Below are 15,955 nucleotides of genomic sequence, written 5' to 3'. Positions count from 1 at the left end.
AGCGAGAGAGAGAGTGAGAGAGTGAGCGAGGGGGGAGAGAGAGAGGGGGGAGAGAGCGAGAGAGAGTGAGCGAGATGGGGAGAGAGGGGGGGGGGGAGAGATGGGGGGAGAGAGGGGGGGGAGGGAGAGATGGGGAGAGAGGGGGGGGGGAGAGAGAGGGGAGAGAGAGGTCGCGCTTCGTTTGAGCTCCTGATTTTCTTATCATATTTCTTAAAAACCCGCTTCTAACTGCTTTATTACTTTACAGATTTTACTCAGTAAGAGTAAGTATTCTGCCTCTTGCACACACAGGTAGTCATATTTGTGTGGTTTTCTATTTTTCTTTACTTTCTGAAGCTTAATAACTCGGGGTGAGGCACAGCCTTCTGAAACACGCTGTTGTTTCTAAGGCGCGGTGGTCAAACCCATAGTTTGTTCAAACATCGTTTTCATACTTTAACAGGCTTTTTATACTTTGCTTATTGTTCCGGTATTTCTTCTGCTTATGTTGTTAATCTCAGTTTGCGATTCTCAAACTATTTAAGATTTGTTATAACTTGTTTCTTGTGTGAGCATTTGCTGTTAAAGCACAGAGTTAGAGCCACACGATAATTTGAACACTATTGTTGACTTTGCGGATTAAGCAGCCTAATGGTTAATGATTAACTATTGGGCTCCTTACACGCTGGTGCAGAATATTTATTTATTTATGACGTAAATTTATAATTCGATCTCCATTTATTATTTATTTGTACATTCTTTTTTTCTCTATAGGTTAATTTATTCAATAAATAAAAAATACATATAATTTATTAAATAACTTAATTTATTCCTTTTTCTAACTTTCTTTATTTTCTTCAACGAGGATTACTTCTTGATCCTCAGTTTACACTCTCGAAGGGAGCTCTATATAGAAGCGCTACACCACAGTCAGGCAGCGTTTGAGGGTAGGAGGAACTAAATGGCCACCTACGCACAGGCCGCAGCTGCCAATCTGCCCGGAGCCACGAGGCCCCCCACTCGGGCCTCTGCTCCAAGGCCAACCCCCCCAAGCGCGCAGCGAACATTTCCGCCGCGCGAGAACGGCATCCGCTGCTACGCATCGAGCTCCGTCACGATCGAGGAGTACGTCGTTGCCCTGGCCGCCATTGTCCCGCCAGGCACCATCGCCCACGCCGCGAAGCTCAGCGGGAAAGCCGTCTTCTTCCTGACAACGAAGAAGGTGGCCGATGCGGCCGTCGAAAAGGGGATAACCGTGCGGGGAGTGTACGTCCAACTGGAACCCATCGTTTCGGTGGCGGCACGAATCGTCGTTTCCAACGTGCCGCCCTACATCCCCGACAAGGACATGCTGGAGCACGTGTCCAAGTTGGGCACGGTCGTGTCGCCAGTACGTGCCCTGCCGCTGGGGTGCAGAGACCCCGCCCTGAAACACGTCTTATCTTTCAGGAGGCAGGTGCAAGTCCTACTGACTCCCGGACAACACGAGGAGGGATCGTTTGTGATTGTCTATGCAGGCATTGCCCATAGACTGTTTTATGCCAAGGATTGCATCAAATGCAATCTTTGCAAAGAAGAGGGGCACTTCCGAAGGGATTGCCCTAAACCGACGACGCCAAGGGTCGGAGGAAAGAGTGGGGAGGAGGGAGGCACAGCAAAGGGGGGAAAGCAGCAAGAGCCCCCACTGCAACAAGGCCCCCAACAGCCCACACCGGACCCGCCAGCCACGCAGCCTCCTACACCTGAGGTAGTGGCCCCAACATCGCCACCTCAAGGGACTAATCGCAAGAGGAAAAATACAGAAGAAACCGGATCGCAAGGGTCTCATTCAGAGGAGGAACCCCTCCCAGACCTAGAACCGGAAGAAGCGGTGAAACCTCCCACACCGGGGGAGGAAGCAGAACAGCTGCCAGACGCTGACGACATGGTTTTCGCCATCCCGGACGCCACGCCGAGTGACGCGCGGGTGGCGAGGAAGAAACTCGTCAAGAGGAAGAAGCAGCGTGTGTCTGGGGACGGGTCTCCACAGCAGGAGAGCGTGGACGATGAAGGCGACATCGCCACGGAAATTGACCTGTCTACTGCGGTGATAGAGACTCACTCCCCACCAGCTATGCATGAAACGATGACAGATCCTATTGGCTCAGCCCTCGACCAAGAGGAGGAAGTCGGTGGAGAGTCATCAAGCACACTCGCCGAGGATGAAATGGATGGGAATGACGAGGAAGGTCCCCGTCCCACTGCTGACCCAAAACCAGTGGAAGAGACACCCCGGGGCCATCCACCCGAAGAGCCTGAGCAGGAGACATCCCAAGTCGTCCACGACACTGGGGGAGAGGATGCCGCTGGGCCATGCGCCAGCCCAGTCGCTGCAGCTCTTCCAGCAGAGACGGACGCCGAGGAAACCGACTCAGATCGGGACGACTGCCTCAGTGTGGGGAGCGAGAGCAGCCAGGGGTCTACAGTCCTTGACTCTCAGACTTGCTTGGTCTCCTTGGAAGATCTCTGCAAATTCCTTGACGACACCAACGTGAGGAAGGACAGAGCGGACATTGCCATGGTTCGATGGAAGGACAGCAAGGCATTAAAGTCTTCTGTGACTCAAGCCGACAGAGTCCTCGCCAATCAGGGACTCAAGTCCCGGGGTAAGGAGAGGGCAAGGCTGAGATATTTCCGCAAACAAATTATTAAGTGGGAGGACGTGGAGGCAAGTAAAAACCAATGCCTATGTACATCGCCTCCCTAAACGTGAACGGCTGCAGGGAGGCAGTGCGGAGGTTTTCCGCAATGTCTCTTGCGAGGAAACACGCTGCCTCTGTCTTCTTCATTCAGGAGACGCATCTCACGGTCGAGGACGAAGATGACTGGACGAAGGAGTGGGGAGGGGACTCCTTCTACAGCCACCTTGACAACACCTCCTGTGGAGTCGCGACCCTGTTCGCTAAAGGGTTTCATCCCGAACTCATCACCCAGACCGAAGTGGTGAAGGGAAGGCTGCTCGCGGTAACGGTCAGGGTGGGCGATGTCACCACCCACCTACTGAACGTGTACGCGCCGGTCAACAACAAGGAGAAGATCCCGTTCCTGCACCTCCTGAGGAGGCACCTGGCTGGGATCCCGGACGACGAGTGCGTGATTGTGGGTGGCGACCACAACTGCACAATCGGCGCCCTGGATCGTTCGGGAAGGCAGCAGGGGGGAGTTGGGCCGAAGAGGGAGATGCAGGGACTACTGGAGGACGCCGCCTTGGTGGACGTGTGGCGCATACATCACCCAGGCCAACGCCAGTTCACGTACACGAGGACGAGGCGCGATGGCTCGGTGACACAGTCCAGGCTCGACAGATTTTACATCTCTAAAAACTTTGTGACGTGCGCCATAACATCTGGCATCAGGGCGGCACCCTTCACGGACCACAACCTCATCGTGCTCCGTGTCAAGCTGGAGAGAGCCCGCGAGGGTGCGTCCCACTGGCATTTTAACAACTCGCTGCTGGGGGATGGCACCTTCATAGAGATGTTCGAGGACTTCTGGGAAGAGTGGAGAAAAACCAAAACGCAGTTCGACTCTCTGGCCCAATGGTGGGATATGGGCAAAGTGCACACCAGGCTGTTGTGCCAACAATACACCTGGGGGAGCACCAGACTGAAGAACGCGGACATCACAGACATGGAAGCCCGGGTCCTCGATTTGGAGAGTCGCCTCGCCGAGGACAGTGACCCTGCTCTTCTTCGAGAATACGAGGAGATTAGGGAGCGTCTCAAAGGCCTACAGGAGGAGCAGACGAGGGGAGCATTTGTGCGATCCCGGGTGAAGCTCATCACAGACCTCGACACGGGATCCCCGTTTTTCTACTCCCTTGGGAGGCAGAACGGGAGACGCAAATACATGGAGTGCCTCTTTGATGGTGACGGTGTCCTGGCGCACGAACTCCAGCAGAAGTCGACCATCATCAGAGACTTCTACGGCAGCCTGTTCTCCCCTGAAGAAACATCGGGAGTGGCCCAGGCGGAGGCATGGAGCGGTCTACCCACCCTGGAGGAAGACGGGAAAGAGCTGCTGGAGCAAAAGCTCACCAGGAATGACCTTGACGCAGCTGTAGGAGGACTGGCCCCAAATAAATCCCCAGGGTTAGACGGGCTAACAGGGGAGTTTTACGCCGCTTTTTGGCCATCCCTACGGGAGGACTACAGAGAGGTGCTGGAGGAAGCCTCTGTCACCGGGGTGATGCCTCAGTCTTGGAGGAGGGCGGTGCTCACTCTGCTTCCCAAGAACGGAGACCTGAGGCACCTACAAAACTGGCGTCCGGTGTCCCTCCTGAACACCGACTACAAAATATTGACGAAGGCTCTCTCCCTGCGACTGAAAGGGGTGATTGCACAAGTCGTAAACAGGGACCAGTCCTACACCATCCCCGGACGAACCATCCACGACGGCATCTTCCTGGTCAGAGACCTCATCGCGATGTCCCGGAGGTTGGGCATCCCAATCGCGTTTCTGGCCCTTGACCAGGAAAAGGCTTTTGACAGAGTGGACCACAAATACCTGCTGGGAACCCTCAAGACCTTTGGTTTTGGAGATGGGTTTGTCCGAACGATCCGCCTACTCTACACCAAGGCAGAGTGCATGATCAAGATCAACGGCACCCTCACTGCCCCCGTCAAATTCGAGCGAGGAGTGAGACAGGGATGCCCATTGTCGGGCCAACTTTATGCACTGGCATTAGAGCCTTTCCTGAGTCTCATAAGGCGGAGACTCAGCGGCCTGGTGCTCAGGGAACCAAGCGTCAGTTTGGTCCTGACGGCATACGCCGATGACATCCTCCTCATCCTTCGTTCCCTGGATGATGTCGCCCTGCTGCACGAGTGTCAGGAGGTCTTTTCGAAGGCCTCCTCATCCAAAATGAACTGGCAAAAGTGCTGCGGCCTGCTGGTTGGAGCGTGGGACATGACCGAGTGTCCGGAGAAGGCAAAAACCATCAATTGGAGCACAACATCGCTGCACCACCTGGGGGTGTTCCTGGGACCAGAGGAGGAACCACCGCAAAGGAACTGGGTCGAGCTGGAGGAGAAGGTGAAGGAGCGGCTGGGCACCTGGAGTCGCCTGTGCAAGTTCCTCACCTTCAGGACAAAGACGTTGGTGGTGAACCAGCTGGTGACGTCCATGCTGTGGCACCGACTCTTCTCCCTGCACCCCCCCATGAGCCTCGTCAACGCGCTTCAGAAGCGAGTCCTCGACTTCTTCTGGTCGGGCAGAGGACACCGGGTCGCGGCTGGGGTCCTGGCCCTGCCACTGGACGAGGGCGGTCACGGGCTGGTGTGCGTGCAGAGTCAGCTGGCCACCTTCCGACTGCAGGCCGCACAAAAGTTCCTGCACACCACCACCCCTGCACCAGCCTGGAGCGTCACGGCCTCCTTCCTACTCAAACAGCTGGGGGGTCTGCAGTGCTCCAAACAACTATTCTATATGGACCTGCAGGGCCTCCCACTGGGACAACTGCCACCTTTCTACAGGAGCGTCCTGCAGACGTGGAGCACCCTCGCCGTCAGGAGGCTGAACCGGCCGCGATCGGCCGAGGATCTGGTCTTCGAACCGATCCTCAGGAACCCGCAGACAAAGCTGCCGTCCACCACCGCCACCCCCGGCATGGAGAGGCGCCTCACCAACGCGCGGCTCACCAGGATGGGAGATCTGGTGGAGCCTGGAACACGGGGCCGGTGGCTCGGACCAGCAGACATGGCCACAAAGACAGGGCTGCAATCGCTCCGGGTGGCTGCCCGGATCCTGGCCGAAGCCAAGGAAGCCTTCTCAGCGGCAGCGGGGAGAACGCCCCCCATCGGCGTTGGGGACGACGAGGCCCCTCTCGGTCCCCCTCCACCGGAGCTCTCCGTCGTGCCGCTGCAGCGCCAATGCCGACAAGCGAAGGCAGATCACAACCTGTGCCGGCTGGAAGACCTACCAGAGGTGGCCTTCGCAAATGTCAAAAGGAAGGTGCTCTACTCCTACATGGTCCGGTTTCACCAACAGGACACCCTGAGGAGCCACAAGGACCATGCCTGGAGGAAAGCCCTGCCCTGCATCTCTCCGGAGAGGCCTCGCTGGAGGCAACTCTACTCCAGCCCGACGTACAACCGCATCGGCGACCTCAGCTGGAGCATCGCCCACGGCACCGTCACCACCAACGCCTCCCTGGCGCGCTTCACCGACACGCCCCCGGAGTGCCGGTTCTGCGGTAAAGTGGAGACGGTGGCGCACCAATACGTGGAGTGCAAGAGCCTGGACTCGCTGTTCAAGGTCCTGAGAAACATCCTACTAAAGTTCAGCCTCCACTTCTCCCCGACGGTCCTCATCTTTGGATACCGAAAGGGCGACGGATCCCAACATCTTCAGGGGCTGGTCAACGTGCTCGTCGGCTACGCCAAGCTCGCCATTTACAGGGCGAGGAAAGTGGCCCTGGAGGGGAAACGTCCGGCCAGCAGCCTGGGCATCTTCCGCGCTCTGGTCGGAGCCAGGGTGTGGCTGGAGTTCCGCCATGCACGGTTGACCCACGCCGTGCCGGCCTTCATGGAGCAGTGGGCGATGGAGGAGGCCGTGTGCTCCGTGGCAGATGACGGGGAGCTCTGCATGCTGTTATGAGCTACCCGTCAGAGGCCGTCGGACTGCGAGGGGGGCGGCGTACATAACGAGAGAGTGAACGAAAGAATGAGCGACAGAACGAGCGAGAGAGAGAGCGAGTGAGAGAGAGAGCGAGAGAGCGAGCGAGAGAGTGAGCAAAAGAGCGAGCGAGGGCTACATAAAGCCCAGTTTTAAAAAAAAAAAAAAAAAAAAAAAAAAAAAAAAAATTTACGAAATGATGACCGAAACAAAGTGCCGAATACACCGAGCATCTTCTTGTTTCCACTGATCGTAAAAAAAAAAAAGGGAGGGGGGGGGGAGGGAGAGATGGGGGGAGAGAGGGGGGGGGAGGGAGAGATGGGGAGAGAGAGGGGGGGGGGAGGGAGAGATGGGGGGGAGAGAGGGGGGGGGAGGGAGAGATGGGGGGAGAGAGGGGGGGGGAGGGAGAGATGGGGGGAGAGAGGGGGGGGGAGGGAGAGATGGGGAGAGAGAGGGGGGGAGGGAGAGATGGGGGGGAGAGAGGGGGGGGGAGGGAGAGATGGGGGGAGAGAGGGGGGGGGGAGGGAGAGATGGGGGGAGAGAGAGGGGGGGGGGAGGGAGAGATGGGGGGGAGAGAGGGGGGGGGAGGGAGAGATGGGGGGAGAGAGGGGGGGGGAGGGAGAGATGGGGGGGAGAGAGGGGGGGGGAGGGAGAGATGGGGGGGAGAGAGGGGGGGGGAGGGAGAGATGGGGGGAGAGAGGGGGGGGGGAGGGAGAGATGGGGGGAGAGAGGGGGGGGGAGGGAGAGATGGGGAGAGAGAGGGGGGGGGGAGGGAGAGATGGGGGAGAGAGAGGGGGGGGGAGGGAGAGATGGGGAGAGAGAGGGGGGGAGGGAGAGATGGGGGGAGAGAGGGGGGGGGGGAGGGAGAGATGGGGGGAGAGAGGGGGGGGGGAGGGAGAGATGGGGGGAGAGAGGGGGGGGGGAGGGAGAGATGGGGAGAGAGAGGGGGGGGGGAGGGAGAGATGGGGGGAGAGAGGGGGGGGGGAGGGAGAGATGGGGGGAGAGAGGGGGGGGGAGGGAGAGATGGGGTAAGAGGGGGGGGGGAGGGAGAGATGGGGGGAGAGAGGGGGGGGGAGGGAGAGATGGGGGAGAGAGAGGGGGGGGGAGGGAGAGATGGGGAGAGAGAGGGGGGGAGGGAGAGATGGGGGGAGAGAGGGGGGGGGGAGGAGAGATGGGGGGAGAGAGGGGGGGGGGAGGGAGAGATGGGGAGAGAGAGGGGGGGGGGAGGGAGAGATGGGGGGGAGAGAGGGGGGGGGGAGGGAGAGATGGGGGGAGAGAGAGGGGGGGGGAGGGAGAGATGGGGGGAGAGAGGGGGGGGGAGGGAGAGATGGGGAGAGAGAGGGGGGGGGAGGGAGAGGGGGGGGGAGGGAGAGATGGGGGGAGAGAGGGGGGGGGGGAGAGATGGGGAGAGAGAGGGGGGGGGAGGGAGAGATGGGGGGAGAGAGGGGGGGGGAGGGAGAGATGGGGAGAGAGGGGGGGGGGAGGGAGAGATGGGGGGAAAGAGGGGGGGGGAGGGAGAGATGGGGAGAGAGAGGGGGGGGGAGGGAGAGATTGGGGAGAGAGAGGGGGGGGGAGGGAGAGATGGGGAGAGAGAGGGGGGGAGGGAGAGATGGGGGGAGAGAGGGGGGGGGAGGGAGAGATGGGGAGAGAGAGGGGGGGGGAGGGGAGAGTGGGGGGAGAGAGGGGGGGGGGAGGGAGAGATGGGGAGAGAGAGGGGAGGGGAGGGGAGAGAGGGGTCGCGCTTCGTTTGAGCTCCTGATTTTCCTATCATATTTCTTAAAAACCCGCTTCTAACTGCTTCATTTCTTTACAGATTTTACTCAGTAAGAGTAAGTATTCTGCCTCTTGCACACACAGGTAGTCATATTTGTGTGGTTTTTCTATTTTTCTTTACTTTCTGAAGCTTAACAGCTCGGGGTGAGGCACAGCCTTCTGAAACACGCTGTTGTTTCTAAGGCGCGGTGGTCAAACCCATAGTTTGTTCAAACATCGTTTTCATACTTTAACAGGCTTTTTATACTTTGCTTATTGTTCCGGTATTTCTTCTGCTTATGTTGTTAATCTCAGTTTGCGATTCTCAAACTATTTAAGATTTGTTATAACTTGTTTCTTGTGTGAGCATTTGCTGTTAAAGCACAGAGTTAGAGCCACACGATAATTTGAACACTATTGTTGACTTTGCGGATTAAGCAGCCTAATGGTTAATGATTAACTATTGGGCTCCTTACACGCTGGTGCAGAATATTTATTTATTTATGACGTAAATTTATAATTCGATCTCCATTTATTATTTATTTGTACATTCTTTTTTTTCTCTATAGGTTAATTTATTCAATAAATAAAAAATACATATAATTTATTAAATAACTTAATTTATTCCTTTTTCTAACTTTCTTTATTTTCTTCAACGAGGATTACTTCTTGATCCTCAGTTTACACTCTCGAAGGGAGCTCTATATAGAAGCGCTACACCACAGTCAGGCAGCGTTTGAGGGTAGGAGGAACTAAATGGCCACCTACGCACAGGCCGCAGCTGCCAATCTGCCCGGAGCCACGAGGCCCCCCACTCGGGCCTCTGCTCCAAGGCCAACCCCCCCAAGCGCGCAGCGAACATTTCCGCCGCGGCGAGAACGGCATCCGCTGCTACGCATCGAGCTCCGTCACGATCGAGGAGTACGTCGTTGCCCTGGCCGCCATCGTCCCGCCAAGGCACCGTCGCCCACGCCGCGAAGCTCAGCGGGAAAGCCGTCTTCTTCCTGACAACGAAGAAGGTGGCCGATGCGGCCGTCGAGAAGGGGATAAACCGTGCGGGGAGTGTACGTCCAACTGGAACCCATCGTTTCGGTGGCGGCACGAATCGTCGTTTCCAACGTGCCGCCCTACATCCCCGACATGGACATGCTGGAGCACGTGTCCAAGCTGGGCACGGTCGTGTCGCCAGTACGTGCCCTGCCGCTGGGGTGCAGAGACCCCGCCCTGAAACACGTCTTATCTTTCAGGAGGCAGGTGCAAGTCCTACTGACTCCCGGACAACACGAGGAGGGATCGTTTGTGATTGTCTATGCAGGCATTGCCCATAGACTGTTTTATGCCAAGGATTGCATCAAATGCAATCTTTGCAAAGAAGAGGGGCACTTCCGAAGGGATTGCCCTAAACCGACGACGCCAAGGGTCGGAGGAAAGAGTGGGGAGGAGGGAGGCACAGCAAAGGGGGGAAAGCAGCAAGAGCCCCCACTGCAACAAGGCCCCCAACAGCCCACACCGGACCGCCAGCCACGCAGCCTCCTACACCTGAGGTAGTGGCCCCAACATCGCCACCTCAAGGGACTAATCGCAAGAGGAAAAATACAGAAGAAACCGGATCGCAAGGGTCTCATTCAGAGGAGGAACCCCTCCCAGACCTAGAACCGGAAGAAGCGGTGAAACCTCCCACACCGGGGGAGGAAGCAGAACAGCTGCCGGACGCTGACGACATGGTTTTCGCCATCCCGGACGCCACGCCGAGTGACGCGCGGGTGGCGAGGAAGAAACTCGTCAAGAGGAAGAAGCAGCGTGTGTCTGGGGACGGGTCTCCACAGCAGGAGAGCGTGGACGATGAAGGCGACATCGCCACGGAAATTGACCTGTCTACTGCGGTGATAGAGACTCACTCCCCACCAGCTATGCATGAAACGATGACAGATCCTATTGGCTCAGCCCTCGACCAAGAGGAGGAAGTCGGTGGAGAGTCATCAAGCACACTCGCCGAGGATGAAATGGATGGGAATGACGAGGAAGGTCCCCGTCCCACTGCTGACCCAAAACCAGTGGAAAAGACACCCCGGGGCCATCCACCCGAAGAGCCTGAGCAGGAGACATCCCAAGTCGTCCACGACACTGGGGGAGAAGATGCCGCTGGGCCATGCGCCAGCCCAGGCGCTGCAGCTCTTCCAGCAGAGACGGACGCCGAGGAAATCGACTCAGATCGGGACGACTGCCTCAGTGTGGGGAGCGAGAGCAGCAGGGGTCTACAGTCCTTGACTCTCAGACTTGCCTGGTCTCCTTGGAAGATCTCTGCAAATTCCTTGACGACACCAACGTGAGGAAGGACAGAGCGGACATTGCCATGGTTCGATGGAAGGACAGCAAGGCATTAAAGGCCTCTGTGACTCAAGCCGACAGAGTCCTCGCCAATCAGGGACTCAAGTCCCGGGGCAAGGAGAGGGCAAGGCTGAGATATTTCCGCAAACAAATTATTAAGTGGGAGGACGTGGAGGCAAGTAAAAACCAATGCCTATGTACATCGCCTCCCTAAACGTGAACGGCTGCAGGGAGGCAGTGCGGAGGTTTTCCGCAATGTCTCTTGCGAGGAAACACGCTGCCTCTGTCTTCTTCATTCAGGAGACGCATCTCACGGTCGAGGACGAAGATGACTGGACGAAGGAGTGGGGAGGGGACTCCTTCTACAGCCACCTTGACAACACCTCCTGTGGAGTCGCGACCCTGTTCGCTAAAGGGTTTCATCCCGAACTCATCACCCAGACCGAAGTGGGGTGAAGGGAAGGATGCTCGCGGTAACGGTCAGGGTGGGCGATGTCACCACCCACCTACTGAACGTGTACGCGCCGGTCAACAACAAGGAGAAGATCCCGTTCCTGCACCTCCTGAGGAGGCACCTGGCTGGGATCCCGGACGACGAGTGCGTGATTGTGGGTGGCGACCACAACTGCACAATCGGCGCCCTGGATCGTTCGGGAAGGCAGCAGGGGGGAGTTGGGCCGAAGAGGGAGATGCAGGGACTACTGGAGGACGCCGCCTTGGTGGACGTGTGGCGCATACATCACCCAGGCCAACGCCAGTTCACGTACACGAGGACGAGGAGCGATGGCTCGGTGACACAGTCCAGGCTCGACAGATTTTACATCTCTAAGAACTTTGTGACGTGCGCCATAACGTCTGGCATCAGGGCGGCACCCTTCACGGACCACAACCTCATCGTGCTCCGTGTCAAGCTGGAGAGAGCCCGCGAGGGTGCGTCCCACTGGCATTTTAACAACTCGCTGCTGGGGGATGGCACCTTCATAGAGATGTTCGAGGACTTCTGGGAAGAGTGGAGAAAAACCAAAACGCAGTTCGACTCTCTGGCCCAATGGTGGGATATGGGCAAAGTGCACACCAGGCTGTTGTGCCAACAATACACCTGGGGGAGCACCAGACTGAAGAACGCGGACATCACAGACATGGAAGCCCGGGTCCTCGATTTGGAGAGTCGCCTCGCCGAGGACAGTGACCCTGCTCTTCTTCGAGAATACGAGGAGATTAGGGAGCGTCTCAAAGGCCTACAGGAGGAGCAGACGAGGGGAGCGTTTGTGCGATCCCGGGTGAAGCTCATCACAGACCTCGACACGGGATCCCCGTTTTTCTACTCCCTTGGGAGGCAGAACGGGAGACGCAAATACATGGAGTGCCTCTTTGATGGTGACGGTGTCCTGGCGCACGAACTCCAGCAGAAGTCGACCATCATCAGAGACTTCTACGGCAGCCTGTTCTCCCCTGAAGAAACATCGGGAGCGGCCCAGGCGGAGGCATGGAGCGGTCTACCCACCCTGGAGGAAGACGGGAAAGAGCTGCTGGAGCAAAAGCTCACCAGGAATGACCTTGACGCAGCTGTAGGAGGACTGGCCCCAAATAAATCCCCAGGGTTAGACGGGCTAACAGGGGAGTTTTACGCCGCTTTTTGGCCATCCCTACGGGAGGACTACAGAGAGGTGCTGGAGGAAGCCTCTGTCACCGGGGTGATGCCTCAGTCTTGGAGGAGGGCGGTGCTCACTCTGCTTCCCAAGAACGGAGACCTGAGGCACCTACAAAACTGGCGTCCGGTGTCCCTCCTGAACACCGACTACAAAATATTGACGAAGGCTCTCTCCCTGCGACTGAAAGGGGTGATTGCACAAGTCGTAAACAGGGACCAGTCCTACACCATCCCCGGACGAACCATCCACGACGGCATCTTCCTGGTCAGAGACCTCATCGCGATGTCCCGGAGGTTGGGCATCCCAATCGCGTTTCTGGCCCTTGACCAGGAAAAGGCTTTTGACAGAGTGGACCACAAATACCTGCTGGGAACCCGTCAAGACCTTTGGTTTTGGAGATGGGTTTGTCCGAACGATCCGCCCTACTCTACACCAAGGCAGAGTGCATGATCAAGATCAACGGCACCCTCACTGCCCCCGTCAAATTCGAGCGAGGAGTGAGACAGGGATGCCCATTGTCGGGCCAACTTTATGCACTGGCATTAGAGCCTTTCCTGAGTCTCATAAGGCGGAGACTCAGCGGCCTGGTGCTCAGGGAACCAAGCGTCAGTTTGGTCCTGACGGCATACGCCGATGACATCCTCCTCATCCTTCGTTCCCTGGATGATGTCGCCCTGCTGCACGAGTGTCAGGAGGTCTTTTCGAAGGCCTCCTCATCCAAAATGAACTGGCAAAAGTGCTGCGGCCTGCTGGTTGGAGCGTGGGACATGACCGAGTGTCCGGAGAAGGCAAAAACCATCAATTGGAGCACAACATCGCTGCACCACCTGGGGGGTGTTCCTGGGACCAGAGGAGGAACCACCGCAAAGGAACTGGGTCGAGCTTGGAGGAGAAGGTGAAGGAGCGGCTGGGCACCTGGAGTCGCCCTGTGCAAGTTCCTCACCTTCAGGACAAAGGACGTTGGTGGTGAACCAGCTGGTGACGTCCATGCTGTGGCACCGACTCTTCTCCCTGCACCCCCCCCATGAGCCTCGTCAACGCGCTTCAGAAGCGAGTCCTCGACTGTCTTCTGGTCGGGCAGAGGACACCGGGTCGCGGCTGGGGTCCTGGCCCTGCCACTGGACGAGGGCGGTCACGGGCTGGTGTGCGTGCAGAGTCAGCTGGCCACCTTCCGACTGCAGGCCGCACAAAAAGTTCCTGCACACCACCACCCCTGCACCAGCCTGGAGCGTCACGGCCTCCTTCCTACTCAAACAGCTGGGGGGTCTGCAGTGCTCCAAACAACTATTCTATATGGACCTGCAGGGGCCTCCCACTGGGACAACTGCCACCTTTCTACAGGAGCGTCCTGCAGACGTGGAGGCACCCTCGCCGTCAGGAGGCTGAAACCGGCCGCGATCGGGCCGAGGATCTGGTCTTCGAACCGATCCTCAGGAACCCGCAGACAAAGCTGCCGTCCACCACCGCCACCCCCGGCATGGAGAGGCGCCTCACCAACGCGCGGGCTCACCAGGATGGGAGATCTGGTGGAGCCTGGAACACGGGGCCGGTGGCTCGGACCAGCAGACATGGCCACAAAGACAGGGCTGCAATCGCTCCGGGTGGCTGCCCGGATCCTGGCCGAAGCCAAGGAAGCCTTCTCAGCGGCAGCGGGGAGAACGCCCCCCATCGGCGTTGGGGACGACGAGGCCCCTCTCGGTCCCCCCTCCACCGGAGCTCTCCGTCGTGCCGCTGCAGCGCCAATGCCGACAAGCGAAGGCAGATCACAACCTGTGCCGGCTGGAAGACCTACCAGAGGTGGCCTTCGCAAATGTCAAAAGGAAGGTGCTCTACTCCTACATGGTCCGGTTTCACCAACAGGACACCCCTGAGGAGCCACAAGGACCATGCCTGGAGGAAAGCCCTGCCCTGCATCTCTCCGGAGAGGCCTCGCTGGAGGCAACTCTACTCCAGCCCGACGTACAACCGCATCGGCGACCTCAGCTGGAGCATCGCCCACGGGCACCGTCACCACCAACGCCTCCCTGGCGCGCTTCACCGACACGCCCCCGGAGTGCCGGTTCTGCGGTAAAGTGGAGACGGTGGCGCACCAATACGTGGAGTGCAAGAGCCTGGACTCGCTGTTCAAGGTCCTGAGAAACATCCTACTAAAGTTCAGCCTCCACTTCTCCCCGACGGTCCTCATCTTTGGATACCGAAAGGGCGACGGATCCCAACATCTTCAGGGGCTGGTCAACGTGCTCGTCGGCTACGCCAAGCTCGCCATTTACAGGGCGAGGAAAGTGGCCCTGGAGGGGGAAACGTCCGGCCAGCAGCCTGGGCATCTTCCGCGCTCTGGTCGGAGCCAGGGTGTGGCTGGAGTTCCGCCATGCACGGTTGACCCACGCCGTGCCGGGCCTTCATGGAGCAGTGGGCGATGGAGGAGGGCCGTGTGCTCCGTGGCAGATGACGGGGAGCTCTGCATGCTGTTATGAGCTACCCGTCAGAGGCCGTCGGACTGCGAGGGGGGGCGGCGTACATAACGAGAGAGTGAACGAAAGAATGAGCGACAGAACGAGCGAGAGAGAGAGCGAGTGAGAGAGAGAGCGAGAGAGCGAGGCGAGAGAGTGAGCAAAAGAGCGACGCGAGGGCTACATAAAGCCCAGTTTAAAAAAAAAAAAAAAAAAAAAAAAAAAAAAAAAAATTTACGAAATGATGACCGAAACAAAGTGCCGAATACACCGAGCATCTTCTTGTTTCCACTGATCGTAAAAAAAAAAAAGAGAGAGATGGGGAGAGAGAGGGGGGGGGAGGGAGAGATGGGGAGAGAGAGGGGCGGAGGGGAGGGAGAGAGATGGGGGAGAGAGGGGGGGGGAGGGAGAGATGGGGGGAGAGAGGGGGAGAGAGGGGGGGGGGGAGGGGAGAGAGGGGGAGAGAGAGGGGGGGGGGGAGGGGAGAGATGGGGAGAGAGAGGGGCGGAGGGGAGGGAGAGAGATGGGGAGAGAGGGGGGGGGGAGGGAGAGAGGGGGGAGAGAGAGAGGGGGGGAGGGAGAGAGGGGGAGAGAGAGGGGGGGGGAGGGAGAGAGATGGGGAGAGAGGGGGGGGGGAGGGAGAGAGGGGGAGAGAGAGGGGGGGGGGAGGGAGAGAGGGGGAGAGAGAGGGGGGGGGGAGGGAGAGAGGGGGAGAGAGAGGGGGGGGGGTGCAGAGGGACAGAGAGGGACAGAGCAGAGGAAGAAAGGAACAGGAGAGGAGACATGCACATCAACACTCAAATGCACCACCACTGTCAGCAGCAACATCACCTGCCATTAGCCACTAGGTGGCAGTGCCAGGCTAGGTGCACCTCGAGGCCATCGCGTGAAGTGTGAAACGCTCTCACCGACCCTCCCACCCACCCTCTCACTCACTCACTCACCCACCCCACTCACCCACTCGCTCACCCACTCACCCACCCTCTCACTCACACTCACTCACCCACCCACCCATCCTCTCACTCGCCCACCCACCCTCTCACTTGCTCACCCATCCACCTCCTCTCACTCACTCACCCATCCACCCTCTCACTCACACCCTCTCACTCACTCACCCCACCCTCGTCACTCACCCACCCT

At 58.3% G+C, this 15,955-nt stretch overlaps 1 protein-coding gene across 1 annotated transcript in view; it reads right to left on the bottom strand.

The window, feature by feature from the left end:
- Positions 1 to 14,847: 14,847 nt before the first annotated feature.
- The window catches only part of LOC144952843 (piezo-type mechanosensitive ion channel component 2-like), a 30,469-nt gene continuing 29,361 nt past the window's right edge, over positions 14,848 to 15,955 (bottom strand). Inside the window, exon 10 of the mRNA XM_078883313.1 lies at positions 14,848 to 14,862. Within this exon, the coding sequence (XP_078739439.1) occupies positions 14,848 to 14,862 (15 nt within the window). The remainder of the gene's footprint in view (positions 14,863 to 15,955) is intronic.

This window comes from Lampetra fluviatilis, chromosome 70 (assembly GCF_964198595.1).
Source record: "Lampetra fluviatilis chromosome 70, kcLamFluv1.1, whole genome shotgun sequence".
In the NCBI taxonomy this organism is placed as follows: domain Eukaryota; kingdom Metazoa; phylum Chordata; class Hyperoartia; order Petromyzontiformes; family Petromyzontidae; genus Lampetra; species Lampetra fluviatilis.
The sequence above is the reverse complement of the archived record's forward strand: the minus strand, read 5'-3'. Positions and strand labels throughout refer to the sequence as shown.